General features: G+C 42.1%; 1 protein-coding gene across 1 annotated transcript in view; it reads left to right on the forward strand.

The window, feature by feature from the left end:
• The window catches only part of spire1a (spire-type actin nucleation factor 1a), a 29,144-nt gene that overhangs the window by 3,174 nt on the left and 4,860 nt on the right, over window positions 1–21,110 (forward strand). The window contains exons 2-12 of the mRNA XM_080013861.1: window positions 1,752–1,783; window positions 11,316–11,573; window positions 13,164–13,289; window positions 16,775–16,849; window positions 16,960–17,124; window positions 17,276–17,362; window positions 17,668–17,797; window positions 19,626–19,673; window positions 20,174–20,334; window positions 20,491–20,566; window positions 20,658–20,800. Coding sequence (XP_079869987.1) covers window positions 1,752–1,783; window positions 11,316–11,573; window positions 13,164–13,289; window positions 16,775–16,849; window positions 16,960–17,124; window positions 17,276–17,362; window positions 17,668–17,797; window positions 19,626–19,673; window positions 20,174–20,334; window positions 20,491–20,566; window positions 20,658–20,800 — 1,301 coding nt within the window. The remainder of the gene's footprint in view (window positions 1–1,751; window positions 1,784–11,315; window positions 11,574–13,163; window positions 13,290–16,774; window positions 16,850–16,959; window positions 17,125–17,275; window positions 17,363–17,667; window positions 17,798–19,625; window positions 19,674–20,173; window positions 20,335–20,490; window positions 20,567–20,657; window positions 20,801–21,110) is intronic.

Here is a 21,110-nt window from a genome sequence, read left to right on the forward strand (position 1 = left end):
GAATTAAGCTCAAGGATGCCTGGTTTCATAGCCAAGGGTTGGCCAGCGCCCCAGAACTGCAGTCTGTTTGACTCATCGCTGCAGCAGGGATTTCTGGTCTAGACTTTTGCCATCACTAATCAACCCTTCACACCAGATGATGTGTTCGTTTTGTGCTGTCGGGCAGAGGGAATCACACTGATAAGCAGGACAGAATTCCAGTTATGTTATTTTTGGGCTACGCTGATGCAAGATGCACAAGGCTCTCACTGCAATCTGATCCATTCGGAAAATAAATGTTTACTCCCACTCTAGTGCGCAGAAGGGTTTATTTACTCATACCCAACGTATAACCCTGTGCCGGTGTTTCTACCTTCTTCGAAACTATTCTACATTGACCATGTTGCAAGAGAGATCTGCCTTTTGTTGGAATTCTTTAATCATTTGTCTGTATGTAAATGAGACAACTTTAAATCTCAAATGTTACAAGGCAAATGAGAAAATGTATCCACCACTTATGTTCATCCTTACTTAAAAAAATCCAGAGCAGAGTAGTAGGTTATATTCTCGTTTTGAAAAGGGTGGACAGGGTTGATATTGTTACCTTTTCCAAATGTACCCACTCTGATTTCACTTTTCTTGGAAATGTATTGGCTTTACTGCTTTTGCTCACAAAAAATGCAGTTTTCCAAACATTGCTGCAATGATTAATATAAAGACAAATTAGCTGAGCAGAACTCTGCAAGATGGTGACAGAAACACGTTTTTCTGTCCTGGGACTCTCTAGCTCAGAGCTGTTTAAGGAAACGTGCGACTGCCTGGCGGTGCAACCACAGTTTCATTTGATTGCAAGAGAGATTCAGAGTGTGAGAAATTCAGACAATTTAAATGTTTTAACCTTTAATTATCACTTTTGTAGGGCCAAATTACAGTATATTGGATTTATTGGAGTGAGGTTTCAGATACTTTGCATCTATCAATTTTTGCAAGATAAAGTACTCAATTTTGGCCTCTGGTCTGTATCAAAGTCCTCCTTTCTTGTCTCTTTACGTTCTCATCGTGTGTGTGTGTGTGTGTGTGTGTGTGTGTGTGTGTGTGTGTGTGTGTGTGTGTGTGTGTGTGTGTGTGTGTGTGTGTGTGTGTGTGTGTGTGTGTGTGTGTGTGTGTGTGTGTGTGTGTGTGTGTGTGTGTGTGTGTCCCATGATTACGTTGAGCCTCCTCAAATTAGTCATAATCATGCGCTTACACTTTTCAGTTTACTATCAGCAGAGATCATGCTATAATTAAACATTGATTCCCAATGAATCTCACTACTTAATGCAATCATGTCGTACAATTCCTTTTGTTTTTTGGAATAAATAATCTTTTTCCACAACAGTTAGTCTACAGTGCAATTTAGTGGTTGCAATTGTAACTATGATTTTATTTGTAAGCTGTGTACCATGTTCAGACAGTTTTATAAAATTCCATTCATTTTTTTTACTTACTTTGCTCAAGTGTGGTGTGATTGAACAGCTCCATTACCCTGCCCATGGCTCACACAGGTTTTTAAAATCGAATTTGACCTCAGGAAGTATGTAATCCTTGCAGCGCAAAACCCATTTCATCAGAAAATACACGCTCTCAGAAGTGAAGTCAATATATTAAGCTGTGGTAATTATAGTTTCATATGTATCAGGCCAGTATCACAGTTAAAAAGCTACTTTCTGTAATGATTCATAGTGTGTGTGTTCCGGGTTCTTCTAACACGTCTCTCTGCTTTGTCATTGCAGATAAATACAGACCGTCCCACACGTCATCAGAGGTGAGTTCTATGTCACCAGAGTATTGTCTCCTCGGTCATTCCACATTGTTTTTATGGCACCAACCGGTAGAACAGGTTTGGGATTTCATTTTGGTTCCTTTTTAAGAGGAACCAAAATGTTTTTTTCCTTTTTGCATTACATAATCTATTTCTTTTTCATCTTTATAACCATTAGTAACACTTGAATGTATAGCACCAACTGTTGGGCATAATGCCAGGTAATCTGTTTTTAAAGGAAAGCGTCTCATGTGTACTACGTATACCTTGGGAAAAAAAGGTGGACAGACGGAACACCTCATTACTTCACCATTTGTTGTCAAAAGTCATGATCCATTGACACTTTTCCAGGAGTTTACGGTGTCAGTGCCGTGTGTCCTTGCGACAGTGGACTCAAAATCATCTCGTAAATGACACCGTTCAGTCTCTTTGTCATTATACTTGTTGCAACTGTTCTGATTTAAAGGTCCGTAATTGCAGATGACTGTATTTTAGTTTCCGTTGAAACGTGACACCATTGTAAATATGGATTCCTTCTCAGTGGTTTCCTAAGGCGAAATACTATAAAGGTGGATTGATTTTATTTTGTCGCTGATAGCCTTCCCATGGTGAAGGCATGAAAACCATTTGCAAAGCTGGTGTGTGGCTGCAACCTATTCGTCGTCACAGGACATAAGTTGGCATCAGTATTTGCTTGAAGTCTTTGTTCGGTGTACACGGGCTAATTACACACGCGAGTGCTGTGTCAACTTTGAACGGTCTGTCAGTGTTGACGCGGATCAACCCTCGTTCTGCGCCTCCTCTCCGTCATGTGATCGCCTGTAGCCTACGTTTGTTTTGGTTTTTCCCCTCCCGGCTGAGTTGGCTCAGAATTCTTCTCAGCTGATGTTCAGTTCAGGGGCTGTTCCCTAAACACTAGTGATATTTAAATGTGGTCGGACAGGCTGACATTGTTCAGCGTCGAGGTGCACAAACAAAATAATCTTGTCTGAGTGTTTTCCCACTTGCACGATCACGCTCCTGCATTCCTCCACTTTTTGAGGAGTGTATTTTGGTCAACCCGTATTCAATTGAACAGTATTGCTCCTACGGTTATTAGCTTTTTCACTCCAGTGTTTTTCTTGAGAGAGCGGCTTGACTCGTCTTCTGAGTAGCTCATTGCTTATTCCTTTTTTTTAATTTTTTTTTTTTTATACAGTTTAAAGGAGGAGGATGGCTTTCAAATCTTCTCAATCTGTTATGTGCTGCTCTGCAACCGCCACTCATTTGTTTCAAGGCAGCCGCATGTGGTTGTTAATTCTAAAGTCCAATATTTTTTTTTAAAAGTTAGGTTTGGTTCACACTGTAGGAATTTTTTTTTTTTTATTTATACGGGACAGCAACCTTGTTTAATGTAACGTTCAAGAGCGTTTTTTTTTTTTTGTTTTTTTAGCTTCGCCTTTTAAAAAATCATAGTTTTCGCACAGCGCTTCGCCACGCCTCCACTGGATGCAAATCGATTTCATTGACCAATTCGACGCACGTACCACTGTCGAAATGTGTCAATATGACACACCTCATAGTTATTTTACTATGTGTGAGAAAATCAACCCTCTGACTCCCTCTACTCTTTGTTGTCTCATTCACAATTTTGGAGCTAGTCTGCAGCCATTGTCGAGTTTGCCCAAATTTCTCCTACTGCTACTCTCATCTCAGGAGTTTGTAATGAATATGTTCTCCAGAAATATTTGTATCTGTGAGATGTGACACTCCTGCTGTAGACACAAAGGATTAACACAGTTGCTGTCCAGTTTGGGATTAAGGTGAGATTATTTGTTGTGTCATATGAGAGATTTGGTACGGTAGTTGACGGTCTAATCACGTCCTTTGACAACTTTTACATATACACAATTTTGCAGTTGCTGTACACTGCATCTGCGTATTTCCTCAAATAGTGACCGGGCTTTTATTTACCTCAACTGTAGAGGGTACCAGGCTTTTATTTGAAGCAGGGTTTTGTATCTAAAACCAAACCAAAACTCTCGTTGAACTTTAAATCAAACTTCTGTCTGGACGCCATGCTCCTCACAATAAATGTATTAAAAATAAAAACATTGTTATCTTAAGATATTTCTTTGTCATTCCTCAACTCTCAGCTCAGGACGCACAGTGGACCGGAGATCGCTCTCTCTCTCCATTACGCAATCCGCTGTCCTGATCCGAGAAGGAACGTCCCTTAGTTGGGTTTAAAATGTTGGTATCATTCAATAGAAACTAACGAAAATGAATGGATCTAAAATAAAAATGCAGGAAATTGGCACGTGAGCCGCTCCTGTCTGGAGTGGGGGGCGGGGGGGGATAATCCACTCCAATTCTGTGTTAGGTTTACATTTAACACAATGAGTAATCCAGAACAAAGTGCAATAACACACAACTTAAAAATAGCATGATTATATTGTTAAATTTCTCAATTTAATACAGTGGAAATGAACATTTTGCTTAAATGGCATGCACAATATAACAGCAGACATTTAACATTATAGCAGCAGCCAATCTGTGCACATTTTGTGTACCAACCCTCTTGGTCAAAATACGCAGGTATGAAATGCCAGATGAAGCTTGGCGCAAAAAATAAAACATCTATTTTTTTCTCTTTCCCTCATTCATGCAACTTGTCAGCAAACATCCTGATATGTTGCCATTATCCAAAAACTTAAATAGTTATATTTAACAAAGAAGCAATCCTGTAACATTGTACTGTATGTCACAAATGTCAACACACTTTTTTTACCAGTTTTAAACAGAATTGAAACAGTATCCTTGAAGACTCGCTCCTATGTATCTGAATGTGACAAATAAACCTCTTGAATTATTAACAGAGAAACTAGAAACAGAAAGTCTCAAGATTGATGCCATTTGTGTTTAAACAGTATTTCCATCTTCACTCTCTCCATCCTAAGAAGTAGGATGTGGCTCAGCTTGGCTTGAATAGCAGGAGCGCTGCTCCAGTGGCAGCGTGTTTGTACATGTAAGGTTTCTGTGATTAGTTTTCCATGCAAATGAAACTGGGCCGCACCCTCTTTCAATGCTGCCTGGACTCATTTCTAACTCAACATTTACTACTCTCCTGTCAGATGTAACTTGTGGCATTTGCTTATTGATGTGTCAACAAAGTGTGAATGTGGACGGTTACAATACTTCCTAATTCGTGGCTTTTCATCTCTGGCCTTTGTCAGTGATTTCCAGATCTCGTTTCCAAACTATTCCGAAGTGTCTAATGATGGTGCTGAAAGCACTGTTGTCCTCCTGCCTGGTTGGCTCTTGTCCTCCTCCCCCAGGTTGAGAAGCGCCTACGCAGGAAGCCTAAAGTTACTGAAATGACTTAACCATTTTTGACCATTTTTTTCTTGTATATGTATGTTAATGTTTAAAAACACTAACATCTTAGTCATTACCGTGATACTTGGACTAGTAGTTCAAATAGATTTGTGTAGATATTGCCTGTTTTCTTCCCTTCAGAAAGGCTGTCTGTCAGATTTTGTTTTCTGCTGTAGACCGCCTGATGGGATTTGAGAGCATTTGGGGCCATACCCAGTAGGGAAGAGTTGAGTTGGTGTTTCTAGGACACCAATGACACTAGAACCGCCAGGCAATGCCTGCCTAGTATAACTCTATCCTTCTGTGATGGCCGTGTCTAAAATTTATGAAGTATGAAGGAGACGGCCGTTGTAAATGGAAGTAGACTCTTTCCCCTCAAATGTTGCTGTCCAAGCACATTTGGCTGGGAACCTGTCTGTAAATACACGCACTACACTAATTCATGCAATACTAAAATATGTGTTTACTCAGTTGTTTGTGAATGGGAAGGAAAAAGGTGAAGAAGCAATGTCTGACATGGTTTGTCTTGGATTTGAGGCGTGGCAGCTGCAGCCTGGAGGAGCCGGAGCAGCAGTGAAGGGCCGCTGGATTTAACGCTGCTTATGTAACCGTCTGTATTTTGATGGCTTTGCTCTACTCCTGCAGCCCAAAATGCTGAGGGCAGTCCTCTGAACTCAGACAGCCTCCTGTTGCGGCTAGCTCTGCTGGAGGGTGACGTCAAGCATTGGTGTCCGTCCAGTCAGGACTTTTTCAACCCATAAACCAGTTATGTTATTAAAGTCTGATCGTAATTCGGATTGGCGTTTATGAAGCTTTGAAAGTCCGGTTGGGGGCATTTTTAAAAAATAAATTTATACAGTATATACATACTTCATGACAAAAGTTCAATCAAACCGCTAAAAAAAAAAAAAAATTTTTGAACAAATTGCTGCCGGTCCATGTGACCTGGAGGATTTCAGTGTTCCGAACAAATGAGAGGGATTCCGGTCAAATATTATCTGTTTATTGAGCTTAAAAAGGGGAAGCAAGCTTAAAAAACAATTGATAGGCAGACTATATCAAGAAGAAATTCATGAAGGCATGTACGTAGATTTCAATATTTTATTGAATATTCAAAATGAAAGAAGTCCATCAGTTAACGTGGTTTTAAAAATAAATAAATATATATTACGCTTATTATGACTTGATATCGAATAATTTCCGTTTGATCGATTTAATTAACATTTCACTAAAATAAAAATGATAACAGCAAAATAAATATGGCAGCTAGGTCTAAATAAATAAAGTTTGTGGTGTTGCCCACCTTGTCGACATATTTTATGCAATGGATATTTACCGTCTGCTTTGGGTCGGAACTTAAATATAAAGACAAATAAATGCCAAACAATGGATGCATGTGTCAGTGTTGTCAACGATACATTATTTTTCTGCTTCTCCTCTGAGTTCTGGATGCTGCGCTCTGTTGCTACTCCGTGTGTGTGTTTAACAAGCACATCCTGTCTACAAAGGAGGTGTGGGGCTTATTTCTATATCGACAAACGTGACTGGTTAGAGGTGAAAGGTCAGCGTTAGATCGTCCAAACTGACTGGCTTTCCATTGCAACTTGCCAAACGCGGAAATGAACAGATCTGCGGAATTTTTATCAAGTCTATTTTATTTTATCGCCCATCACTAATTCTAATTGTGCTTAGAGGGAAGTATTTTCACCCGACATGACCAGAGAGATTGAAATGTCAGACTTCAACAGATTTTCAGTGAGGGGAAAAAACGGTGATTACCGGATAACGGAAACGCTGATTCTTAACTAATGCTAAATTCTGTTAACTCAAATTATTGCACTATGAAAAGGCCTGTGGCCTGTGCAACAAATTTTCTGGTGTTATTTTGCTACTGTTGTCATTTTGTATTGTAAGATCTGAAATTGTTCAACTGTTCAACTATAATTTATTTGCTGCTTATTTAATTATATTCTGTTGTTGTTGTTCTTCTTCTTCTTCTTCTGGTCTTGTGTGTCGATGCTAAGAGTCCCCTTGAGCGCTGCCTGATTCCCATCTCAGTCTTACAATATGATTAGCCTACATGAAAAGAAGTTGAAATGCCCCTTCCTTCTGTCACTCTGCAGTCTCTCTTGTTGTGAGCCCAGTTTATACAGATTCTAAGGTCAAGGATTCTGTTTTTAGGTTGTTCTGCAGATGGTAAAAGATGAATTGGGGCATGTTCCCATCTTTCAAGTGGTAAAAGGAATTTAAGTGCCTTTAACTGATGGCGCTCCTGGTCATGAGGTTTCCTATTTTTACTGAGGTTAGTCTCTGTATTCCCTGACTATGATTGGCAGGAATGACCTTGAATCGCCCACTGAAGCAGGTTGGATTCCTGTTCATTCCTGTTGTCTTTGAATGGTATGGATCTTTACCTTGTGTTTACTCATGTTTGTATGGTTTGGAGTGGCACCCCTGGATTTCCTCGATTATCATGCAGTTAGTTATTGATTATTGATCTGTGAATTATGCCGTTCTAGTTTCTGTTGGACGAGTTGTGCTAACTGGATGTCAAAGGCACACAAGGGAATCAGAAGTGTTTCCTGGTGTGTGGGAGGGTTGATGGTTAGAACTGATGTTGGCGTAAGATGTCGACACATGATCCACAAAAATTAAGCCTGTCTGTGAAAGACTCCGCTGACATGTCCAAGCGCCTTAGACCAATAAGAGATGGATTATATGGTTGCATAATAAAACCATTAGAAATGGTAATAAATTAATATTCTTAATTCTAATGCAGTGCTTTTATTAACGAATCATCTAAATGTAGCCTAAAAACTATAATGGCAACTGTCTTCTTGGGTGAAATCAAGGTCAAAGTATTAATAATATACATTATACTGCATAATGAGTTAGGCAAATCCAAAAACTGATGAACAAAGTTATCATTGATATGTGTATTCCCAAGTATCTTAATTTGTATTTGAATATACTGAAAGGGATTTTTTTTAATTATGTAATGATTTTTCCTCTAAGGCGGAAGGTTCCCGCTGCACACTCCTCACATACCTGAACACGTGCATAGGCTGCTACCTGTACTTGCTTCACTGTTGAATTTGGGTCCCTCCCTTTCTCAACAATAGTACTCCATTCGTTTCCATATAAGATGATAATGATTGCTAAAGTCATTGCCTCAGTGTAGTACAACTTGGAACAGAAAGTTTAGCAGACTATGCTCTGTGATTGGAACATCAACATATACATCGATCAGCCACAACATTAAAACCACTGACAAGTGAAGTGAATAACATTTCTTATCTTGTTCCAATGGCACCTGTCAAGCGGTAGAATCTATTAAGCCCATTTCCCACATGGAATCCGTAACATTGCTGGATAACAAATATCCAGCAAAGACAAGAGGTAGTGGCCGTTTCTCAATACCAAGTACGCAAAGTCCGGACTTTCGGACTTGGTAGTTTAGACTTGGCAGGTTCGACTCGGGAGTACAGACTCCCGAGGACCATTACCACCGCTTGGTGCGAAATGCATTCTGGGATACTTGGCTGTCCCAAGTCCACACAAGTCACCACCGATGCATCCGCCATAAAATGGGCGGAGCAAGTCCACATCCGGGCATTTGGACTGGACTTGGCTTGATGCGGACTTTGAATTGGAACAGTACTTGGGCTGCGACTGACGTTTCACAAGTCAACAAGAACACAAGTACAGACAAGAACGCAGATTGAGAAAGGGCCAGTCATTCCCACACTGCCTCCTTTACAGAAAAGATCTCTATGGAGTCTGTTCCCACATAGATGGCTGTTACAGAAGCGTTACGTAATGGTTGCGTGAGAGGTTTAGGCAACAGTTGTTGTTGTTTTTGTTTTGTTTTTTTTTTTTTTGACCAGTGCTTCGATCCCTGTCATCCTGACACAATAACCCTAAACCCAATGTTAATAAATCAGTGCGATCATTTTCAACCTGTCCTACACGCTCTGCCTATGGGGAAGGAACGTTCTCCACCGGTTCTACCTTTCCCTGTCCGCTCGTTCCCTCGGGCTCCTCGCTGTGGTGCAGCAGGCGGGGAGGCAAATTGCTTGTGCCCCCCACACTGCTCCCCTTACTGTAAAAGACACGTCTACAGTCTGAGTTGTATTTTTAAGAGGAAAAAGAACGACATTTAAGAACATAAAGACCGGTCTCCGTAGAGACTGGACATGTTTCACTTTCTCGTCTTTGGAGTTGAGCGCCACGGTTTAGAACAGACTCGCCATTTTTTTCTTTTATGAAAGCAAATCTATTTTTTTTTTTTTTTTTTTTTTACAAAATAAATATTTGTAAAAACCCACAACTTGTGCTTCATTTGGATTCGGCTCCACCCCTACATTAGAGAAATGTTACTGCTTGCATTTCCACATACTTCCATTCACAGCCGTTCGAGTGGGGAAATTTACGGAATGACTTTTCTGGGACATTGTTACCGGCTCCCATTCCCACATGACGCCAATACGGAACATTGCAAGAAGATTTACGGCTTTCAGTACAAGTGGGGAATAAGGCTTTAGGCAGCAAGTTTGCAGTCAGTTTTGAAGTCGATGTGTTGGAAGCAGGAAAAATGGGCAAGCATAAGGATCTGAGTGACTTTGACAAGGGCCAAATTGTGATGACTAGACGACTGGGTCGTCTCCAAAACAGCAGGTCTTGTGGGGTCGTTCCCGGTATGCAGTGGTTAGTACCTAACAAAAATTGATTCAAGGAAGGAAAACTGGTGAACTGGCGAGACGGTCATGGGTGCCCATTGATGTGCGTAGGGAGTGAAATATAGCCCGTCTGGTTCGAGCCCACAGAAGAGGTACTGTAATGCAAATAGGGGAAAAAGTTAATGATGGATATGATAGAAAGGTGTCAGAACACACAGTGCATCACAGCTTGCTGCATATGGGGCTGTGTAGCCACAGGCCGGTCAGAGTGCCCATGCTGACCCCTGTCCACCGCCAAAAGCGCCTGCAATGGACACACGAGCATCAGAACTGGACAATGGAGGAAGGTGGCCTGGTCTGATGAATCACGTTTTCTTCTCCATCATGTGGATGACTGGGGTTAGGATCCGATTGAGGATCTGTGGGATGTTCTGGAGCAACAAGCCCCAATCCATAGGGGCCCCACCTCACAACTTACAGGACTTAAAGGATCTGCTGCTAACGTCTTGGTGCCAGATACCACAGGACACCTTCAGAGGCTTGTGGAGTCCATGCATCGACGGGTCAGAGCTGTTTTGGCAGCATGAGTAGGAGCTACACAATATAAGTGGTGGTTTTAATGTTGTGGCTGATCAGTGTATCTGCATTGCATCATTATTCCTCTACTTTATTTAAATTATAGTTATATTGCTGTAGCTCTCTGCTGGTCTCCTTGCCTAATGTGATGTTCTTTTTCAGAAATATTTTTAAGCCCCTTGCCGCAGTCCCAAAATTGAGATCTTGGGATCACTTGCTGCACTTTTACAATTGTGTTACCTCTAATGGGAGCCTCACCGTCCTGAGGTTAACGTAGGTTCCTCCGTGTCTTTTGACCTGTGTTTTTGTTTGCCTGTCTTGGTTCTAAACGCTAACGCTCACCTGACCAGTGAGGTCACATCAGGAGCTGCAACAAGGGAGCGCTTGTGGACGGACGGCAGCAGTTTTGAGTTGTTTGGAGAAGGCATGGCGGAGTAGATGGAGCTAGCTGCTAAGGCCTCAATGAAAGAGCAGCTTTGTCCCGAGCGTGATGGCATTATGACAGTTCAACATCGGACACAACCCCATGAGTAAGGTCCGGTTGCAGTGAGTGAGGGTCATGCCAGGCATTTATCAGCGGAAGTGCTGCCGAAATCTTGGATTAATTCGTTTACTGACTGTTTTCTGAGATGAACACTGTGGCCTTATTTGACATCCAGCGAGAGAACATAGAGTATGATCTTGTCTGTTCTGCTGAATGGAAATATTGTTGGAATTGTCCATCAGGGAGGTATCTATAACCCCAAAACAAACTGTTTCATATTGAATGTGTTTATATACTGGGGCGGAGGGGGTGAAAGGAATATTTATTTTAGGAATATTTATTATAGGTTAAGACTGAATCCTGTGAATCCCTAATATTATTATTTCAATCTGGAATGAAATTGGCATATCCTACTTAGTCATTTTTGTCCACTTCCCAGGTGATTGAGTCACTCGGCATCATGATCTACAAGGCGCTGGACTACGGCCTGAAGGAGAACGAGGAGCGTGAGCTCAGCCCTCCTCTGGAGCGGCTGATTGACATGATGACAAACATGGCGGATGCTGAAAGCGACACCTGTCCCGACGAGGGCTACGAAGCCACCGAGGAGGAGGACGAGAGCGAGGCGGACGATGGCCCGGCCCCCGGCACCTCTACCGCAGTCGGCGGCATCCGTAGCTATCGCGACATCATCACGGTAGGTTGTTCGGAGATTGTTTAATTATTATAGACTCAGGAAACGCGCAATTGGATGGATCTAGGTAGATAAATAGTATGTGTGAATTCAGTGTTCTTTGTCAACTCTGATTCAGTTGTAAACTTTAACAACGGTGACTTGAGACAATCTGGGTCTGTCCACAAAGGAAAGCAGTGCTTGTCTTGTCAGTTTTCCTGATCGCGTCTTGTGTTTCACTGGAGCCTTGTGCCCAAACAGTCATTAGTTAATCTCCCCATAGATTCTCTCAGTAGGGGCCTCTACGCCCCAAATTGTCCGAGTAGCTTCTGAAACGATAAACTGATAATTATAGCTGTGTAAACATGACGGCGTTTTGAGGAGTTGGCTGAAAAACACACAGCCTGAATCATCCATGTAATGAACACAAACATCAGAGCTGGATGCCACCAGCGTTGGGACCTAAAGTATTCCCAACAGTCCCTCTCTCCAGCCTGACTACATGTTGGTGTAGGCCGATTACAGGAGATTATGCCACTCCTCATGCCATGTTACGTACATACATGTTTGACTGCCTTCCTCCACGGTTGAGCATGCAGGTTTGAATACGGTGAGACTTGATGCTGAACAGAGTATTCTGATTCTTACTGGGGCAAATGGATTTGCTTATGTGTAAGGAGTGCGTCCTTCATATCAGAGTTGTGAATCTCTGCTGTGTCACTCTCTACTTTGCTTCACTACTTTTTAAAGGTGCAACACTCTGAAAATAAACTACTGCGGAGTACGGCTCAGTTACGGTATCAGAAAAGGATGAGAAAATAAACAAATTGCATAAACTGAACAAGGACAAAGCAATAAATATGATTGAGTTGTGTAGGGTTGAGTTGCAGATATGTTTCTCCCGATTGGAGACTTGTTTTATTTTTACATTGTCACACTACATTCTCACAATTCTTAGAAATTTGTCAACTATGTGACTGATTGATAATTCAAGCCAGTGATTGATGAGTTAGTGAGCTAACCCTCACTGCACTATTTTAAACGATGTGGGTTTTTTTTAGTTTTTTTTTTTTTTTTACCTGTGGATTTCCCCTAGCTTTCCTTTTGGGGAAAACGAAGACACTTTCTGCTGTGTCAGTCATTCCATTCAGGAGCCAAACCCAACAGATGTAGAAGAGAAATGTCATTCGCCCGGTTCCTTCCTTTTTGTTTTTGGTCGCCTCGACAGCTTCACCTTTATCTTCAAGCGCTGTCTTATTATTGTTGTGGTTTTTGACACACCTGAATACCATAAGGGTTGGCGTTTAAATGCCCATTCCAGTCAGCAAAGTGTCTTGCCACTGGATAATCTGGTTCATGCGGTTAAAAAATACAGTATTTGCGTGTTTAGATAGCTTTAGTGTAAAAAAGAGTCAACAGATTAAGACGTGAAACTCAGTATTCATATTCATTTTTGGCAACTTGGGCATTGGAATCATCAATCATTGAACGTTACAGATTATTTTGTTTTTAATTCTCTATAGTATTGATGCAAACTGCTGATGCCCTAAACAATTGAACTTCATTTACCCAGTCCTAAACCTACTACTACTGTATATTCCCCCGTGTCCACAGTTGTGTTCATCCCACTTGCCCAGCCCGTCGGATGCCCCAAACCATTACCAGGCTGTGTGTCGCGCCCTTTATGCTGAAACCAGGGAGCTGTGGACCTTCCTGCAGAAGATCAGGAGTGCCAAGGAGGTGAGACCAAGCTCAGATAACTCTCTCCTGGGCTCGCTCCTTGGGGGCAAAAGTGGCTTTCATGGGTAATTGGTGACTATGAAAACAACAAAACCACCATTAAACTGAGATTTTCATATGAGCGTTTTTTTTAACTGATGGCTCTCAAAATATCAAACTTGCAAATTGGCATACGGTAACGGACGTATTTTTTTGTTCGTGTGGACATTAGTGTATCTCTTCCCCCCCCCCCCCCCCCCCCCCCCCCCCATGTTCTGAAAGACTGATGATGGAGAACAGCGACATGGAAGGCGTGCACTGATCAGCATTGTGAAGGCCATCTATTGCATAATATTTTAAGTGTTCTTAAACAACCCTCAGTAAAAACATGAAGCATTCAGTGATGCCTAATCTTTCCTCTGAGCGACTAACAAGGTTCTCTGTCCCCAATGCAATGTTTTGTCATCTACAGTATGTCGAAGAGCTGCTTAAACTTCCCTTTAAATTTTTATCAGCTGCCTTCCATTTGGTGGGGTAATTTGATCTTTTTGTGTTCATTTATCATAAACTATAAGACAGCAGTTGGGTGCTCCTCCTGATGGTAATCATGCTATTATTGCTTTTGTTTTTGCCTCTTTCTGTCATTAGAATGACTGCTTTTATTGTGCGTGTTTGTGTACTAATTGTTTGGTGTTTGGAGGTTAATGAGTGTCCCCTCTGGGGATTCATAAGGAAACCTGTCCGTCTGCATAACTGGACTTTTTTTGGCACGTTCCTTATCTCAAGACTCCAGAGCTTGTCACACAAAGCAACCATCCCATCATGTGGCGCCACAGGAAGAAAAATGAGGGCACATTTGAAGATAAATTTGTCTTTTTATTTTGGTATGTTTTGAAAAGGCAGTGTGTAACAGCTGTGTTGACGTGACCTGGTTTTGCAGCATTCAGTTATGCCTAGAGACGTTCAGGAACAGGGAAGAAGGTGAATTCAACGCCAGGCAGGAAGTGAGAATGATGTGGAATGCTGGTGGAAAACTTGCATTCATCATTGAAACATTTATCATTTGTTAAACAATTTGCAATTGAAAACTTTAAAGCTACATTGTGAGAACTGTTCTTCTGCTATGAGAAGCACTTGACAGAAACTGGCTGACACCCTTATAGTCTCTTACCTGATTAAACTCACTGCTCCCTCCAAGCTCTTTGGTGGAATTGCACTTTTCCTATTTCCAAGAGGGTTGGAGCAGGGTGGGGAAGCGATGCAGGATGTTTGAGAAGCGGAATGTTTCAATCATGTGTATTGTATGTTGTACAGTACATTGTCAGAGGGAAATGCAGGTTTCCTTCTGACTTTCAACTCTATTTATTCTTCATTACCATAAAAAGTGTGTTCACAAGAAAGTCAGACCCTTCATATTACATTTAAATTTCCACATACCTCTTTCTCAGAATAACACATACAAGTTGCTCCTCAGTCACAAGTTAATTTGTGAACCATGTGATGGCTTTTGATTTCCATATTTCAGTGAGTGTCTTGAAGAGTTCCCCCTGCACAGGTTGGTCAATACTTTTAAAAAAGGTCAGGCAACTTCCCTACTGTTTTTTTTTTTTTTTTTTTTTTTTTAAGTGCTATGATAGTTGGAGGTAATTCCACTCAATTTCAAAATAATTTGCAGTGGATGTAGGCCATTTTGGAGGTAGCTTGTTCTCTATCTGGACATTTGGTTTTAAGAGTTGTTACTAGCCAGCATTCAAAAGAACACATCAAACAGAACTGCTTTTACGACAATAGTCCCCTGTTGTTCTCTGAAGCTGTGGCGTTATTGCTGTCGCACAGTTTGTCTAAACGTCCACACTCCCATACAGGACGTGTTATCACTGCATTAGCAGTGACTTTTTCCGAACTGTCTTATGTAATATATTGTATGGTCAAGAGCCCACGTAGCCATATTAAATCAGAGTAAGGAGCTTATAAGAGGGCAGGGCGGTAGAGGACGAGAGTGCTTTAGGTGGCAATGTATGTCATGATAATCTCTGAAACAATCCTATATGCTGTAACTACCATACTATTTCTGGAAATACTATGTCAACTGTATACACATAATTTTCATTATTCATAATCACTATCGGGATTGCTATTTTTAAATGAACTCTTCTCAATATCAGGGTTGTGGTTCAGGAATTGCGCAAAGTATGTTAGATGGGAGAACGTGTGTGTGTGTGTGTGTGTGTGTGTGTGTGTGTGTGTGTGTGTGTGTGTGTGTGTGTGTGTGTGTGTGTGTGTGTGTGTGTGTGTGTGTGTGTGTGTGTGTGTGTGTGTGTGTGTGTGTGTGTGTGTGTGTGTGTGTGTGTGTTTCTGTGCTGTTAGATTCATTCCCTCAAGTTTATATGCAGGCCTCTCAAATTAGTTTCTTCCGACATGACTCTGAGTCACATTGCTGCAATGGAAAACTGATCCGCCATGAGAAAACAAACTCCACTAGAGCTTGTGAAAGCTAGATGGTGCTGGTGCTACAGAGCTGACTTCATTTATTAAGAAAGCATTAATTAGATGGACCTTGATTTTTCTTTTTTTTGGAGGTTACATGCCACCGGTTTTATTTTAATCCCAGCTATGGCTCTCCAAGTGGCTGAGGCTCACTTTGAATGCCAGTATGTGGTGCAGGGGACAGAGCAGACACGACTGTGATAAGTTGAACCGTTTGTTGGAGGCTTTTAAAGAACGTCAATGTTGCTCTGTGCCTTCTCTCTCACAGCGAGGCTGGGTCCTCACCCTCACCCGTGAGTCGAGCCAGAAACGCAACTGAAAAAAGCAATGTTTATGATGTAGGGGAGTGTCCACCAGTTCTTTAGTTTGATAGTTTGAGTTTATTTAAGGAGGCTGGAAATAAAAACTGACTTGCACCTGAACCACTTTATCCATCTTACTCCGCCCTCACAAACCATTCTTGTTGCACGTTTCACCCAACAGTAGCGGTGACTTAAAATTGGGATTTTGTTACCCCTAGTTCATACATGCTCAGTCAACTTGATGAATGGTAGATAATGCCAGGAGTGGGGTTATGCAAAACAAAAAGCCACTGTAATGACTTGGATATAGGTCAAAGTGCAGACATAATAAAAACTATTAATTAATGGTATGTGTCAATAGTTGAGAATGGGGTGCTCCTCTTTTCTAGTCTAGTGTGAGTGAAACATGGATGTAAGACTCTGCTAAGGTTATTAACTAAAAGGAAAGCCGTGGTCCCTCTTCTCCTAGAGGAATCTTGATGATTATGGTATCATTTCAGTGATTTTTGTGGCAACAAAACATTGCGGCTTTGTATATGAAATATACGTTGATCTCACAATTTAAGTTTTACAACCGCGGGACGTCTCTACTGCACGGTAGAGTTCTGTATCTTCTACATTAAATTCTATTTGAAATAAGAAATTCTTATTTGCGTCACTTGTGATGTGTAATGGTGTGTACACTTAATGGTTAAGACTCTTTTATTTTCTGGACAGAACCTACGGAAGATGGAAGGTGGCTCTCGGTACGAGCCCGACGGAGACCTCAACGAGCTACAGAATGCAGATTGGGTAATTCCCGCTAATCACCAGCGTGCCGTTTTAGCTGCCCAAATGTTACTATGGTCACTATCTTTACGGTTTCTACACCAGTTCTAACAATCTGGTTCCCCGCGTTCCAGGCGTGCTTCTGGGTGCAGGTGATGCGAGACTTGCGGAACGGCGTCAAGCTGAAGAAGGTCCAGGAGCGGCAGTACAACCCGCTGCCCATTGAGTACCAGCTCACGCCGTACGAGATGCTGATGGACGACATCCGCTCCAAACGCTACAAGCTGCGCAAAGTCATGGTGAGACACTAAGTTAGATTTCTGATGCTTTAAAATGGATTTAACCAAAGGAGCTCTAATTCACTCAAGCAGTCAGACTCTGTTTAATACATTTACTTCCCAAGAGAATCCCAGAATTGTCTAATTATATAACAACTGATCTGTCTCTCAGGTGAATGGAGGCATTCCCCCCAGGTTAAAGAAGAGCGCTCATGAAGTCATTCTGGACTTCATCAGGTCACGGCCGCCTCTCAACCCTGTGAGTAGGACAAAGCCCAATTATTAAATGTATTTACATTATATGTTTATATGCTTTCACTAAGAGGCATGAATGAGTGAAATCTAAATGTTTCACTGTGTTTTCAAGCCAAATGTAAAAAGCACATTTCATGTCAGGTGGCAGCACTCAGATAACTTGAGCGACTGCACTAGTACTTGTAGTTCATCGACGCGTCATAATGAGCGCGTTTGTCTTTGGCGGTGGAGCCGCCGGAGGGACGCTCCAGCACGGAGCGTAGACCTCCTGGTGGAGTTGATCCGACGCCCGTTCTGTTGTTGTCTCAGGTCTCCGCCCGCAAGCTGAAGCCGCACCCCCCGCGAGCTCGCAGCCTCCACGAGCGGCTGCTGGAGGACATCAAGGCGGAGAGGAAGCTCCGGCCGGTCTCACCTGACATGATCCGCCGACACCGCCTGGGTGAGACTCTCACGCTCTACAGGCTTGCACTACTGTCTACAAGCTGGCAAAGAGCCCACATAATAAACTACTGTGTCAATAACTTGAGATTCTTATCTGAGAATATTCCGACGACGAAGCACTCATACATACTCAGGGATGGGCAGTAGTTAATACATATATTTTGAATCAGTATTTTGTCATTTATATTTGATCATGTAGGAGGAAAATGTCCATGTAATTTGTATCAGAATAGTTGAGTGCTCTGTGTTTTTTCTGATTGTTTTGATCATAATCATGTTTTCTGTCATTATATATTTTGATGTATTTTTGCCCATCCCTGGATACAAAGAGCCACCCACACCTAACAAGTTGAATATTGAAAGAAATATTTGACATATTGTCAAAATTGTCTGTTTTTTTTACATTAATATATTATGGACAATTCTTTAGCTTAGGACATCCAGTCTATCCTTTCCTCCTTACAGACAGTGGTGTTTTACCAATGTGTCCCAGTGCCTCTGTGCGCTATGCATAGCTGTTCTAAATGCTTCATCTGCTGAAAGACTGTTGCAGACATACTTTTCCATTTTTGTTTTATTTTTTTCCCTTTTGGGAACAAAAATCGCATCGCAGGCCTGTTGTGTTCAATTGTAGTAATCTGTACAAAATGTCCTTGTCAGGGTTATCAAATTTTCAACCATTTCTTGATGTTAATAGGATCACAGCAACTAGTGTACCGCAAAAACTGTACCATGCAGCTATACAGGCCACACAGAGCACTTGTTTGTTTGGGGAATTAAGAGACTGGTATGGACATACCGTTACATAAAGTTCCATGCAGTAAAGTGGGGAGAATTGGGTTAAAAAATAATGCATATGGTCCTGCATTATGGCATTAGGTCTGTTTTTGTTAAGGCTGTGTATACAGACCTTTTTATTCAAGGGAATCCTTAATAAGATTTGTCTAATAAGCTTAGGTTGTTTAAGACCCCATGCATTCATCACTCGTGGATTTTTCTTTGTTTCCTTTTCTTTCTTCATTTTCTTTACATGCCATATCTTTCAGTTGTGCGGCCGCTTAGCATGTCTTACAGTTTTGACTCATCAGGTAATGCTTGTCCTGTTTTGTGCTGCTGTGCATGTGTCTATTTGGTAGTTGTTTTTGATTGTATTGTAGCCCCCCCCCCCCCCCCCCCCCACAGTTCAATTATGCACCTCTATTAGAACATGTTTTGTTGTGACAGAGGAGAGAATAGGTCACTCCGATAAAAGTATAATATCACTGACGGTCTTTTATGTACGCTTAAAGGCCCAGAGGTGTAGTTCATTTTTATCACATTTTCCAAATTTAAATTGTGGATTTTATTATCCTATCAGTTATGTAGGTGGTGGGACGTGGCTGCTAAGCCACGGCCATTAGGGCGGGATTACCTCCCATCAGTGCCTCTGCAGACGGCCTGGGTCTGCTTGTCATGTTAATCTGATGTGACTGGGGCATATGACTAGTTGCATAACACAGCGGCTTCCCTCACATAATCCTCAAACGCTGCACTGTGGTGTTAAATTTGACCGAGCACTGCATGAGAGTGACCTCTTGCACTTTGACCCACTACTGTTCCTTCCTTCCTGTTTCTTCGGTAGCATCTCATGCTCTTTTCCACCCACATCGGACCCCAAAGCCTTGCTGAAAGTGTTTGTGCGTAACTAATTACTAATTTACACTTCACGCCTCTCCCCAACTGCACCCGCTATGATGATCCCACTGTGGCACCGCTGCTGTGTGGAAGGTGAAGTTATGAATCAAACGACTCGTACTGAAGGCTGTCCCCATCACTTTCTCTGTTAGGGGCGGGAAAAAGCATCAGCACACCACAGGACTTGTTCCGCAGTTCAGGTAAAGGGAGTGGGGTTGGGTGGGTGGGTAGGTTTGTGTGGTACTGTAGTAGTTGAGTAAATTTGTGTTGCACGTGTCCTCCTCAGGATGTTCCTGGTCTTGTATTTGCATAATATTTTATAGGCAACTCTGAAGCTTGTGTTGAAATGACCATGGACTCAATGAGTCCAAGGTGTTCATCCATATAATTGGATATTAAGCACCAAACATGCAGTCATCTTCTTTCTTTCTTCTGTGGAAAAAAAAAAAATGTATAGTTTGCATTTTGTTAAAGTATCATCATGAGGTTTGGAATTCATCAGTACTTAGACAAATGCTTTGGAATTTAAATTATTTCGGGCACAACCATTTTGCTAGAGATGAGTAAGACTTAGTTTTAAGTCTTAGTTTTTAAGACTAAGGGTCTGTTTTACTTGCGTTTCTGCAATTTTCAATGGCTGACAACGTCCAAAACCATGAACCGCTCCCAGTTAAATCCTTGTTCCCTACGTCTCCCCCAGACACGCCCGACGCCCCCAGGAAGTTGGCAGTCAGCACGCAGTCCCTGGCCAATGCCACAGTGGCTCAGACTCGGGGTGTGGGCGGAGCTCCAGCACTGAGCCAGAGGAAGAGGCTGCTGCGGGCGCCCACGCTGGCTGAGCTGGACAGCTCCGAGTCCGATGTAAGTCATTGTGCAATTTGTTCAGTCGTTCAACTCCCAATGTTAGCATTATGCGTTTACAAAGAATGATTCCTTCAAACGGCTCAACTCGATGTTGAAAAAGTCCACTTCTGTCCTCGGAGTTTAAACAAAGATTTGACTTATGTGGGTGGACAGGAGGAGGCCACCAGCTCCAGTCGGTCCACGTCGATGCTGGAGGACACATCTCCAGAGTCCGTCATCGGGAAGAAGAGTAAGACACAAGCCGACGTTTACACTGTAGTTGATGGAATACAGAATCTACGTACCGGTGCTCTTACCAAGACCTCATCTTTTCTTTGCAGCGCCCCCCAACTTCCTGCCTCTACCGTCCACCTCCAGACAAGATGGACGCGACTCCCCGCAGAGACGGCACTCGATGGAGAAGGAGACGCCGGGCAGTGGGCGGCCCTTTGCGCCCCTCTCCAAAAAGAGCTCCAAGTCTTTGGTAAGTACACATCAGTCCCAATCACTTTGGGTGTGTGTGATCATCATGTCAAGAAGTGGACTGATTATTCTGGTCATCAGCCTTGGAAACTCAGTGGCAAAAATGCTCTAACATACTTAACACACACTTAAAACCGGTGTAAATTTGAGTCTACCATTTTCCCGATGATGGCTCAACAAGGTACTTTATTCTTTCCATATTTTGTATTCGTTGATTCCATTTGAAAAGGTAGAAGAAAATACAGATAAATGTAGAACCTTGTTACCTTAATTTGACACAGGTATGGTGCTTGTGGTAGATGTACATTATG

This window comes from Zeus faber (assembly GCF_960531495.2).
Source record: "Zeus faber genome assembly, chromosome: 1".
In the NCBI taxonomy this organism is placed as follows: Eukaryota; Metazoa; Chordata; class Actinopteri; order Zeiformes; family Zeidae; genus Zeus; species Zeus faber.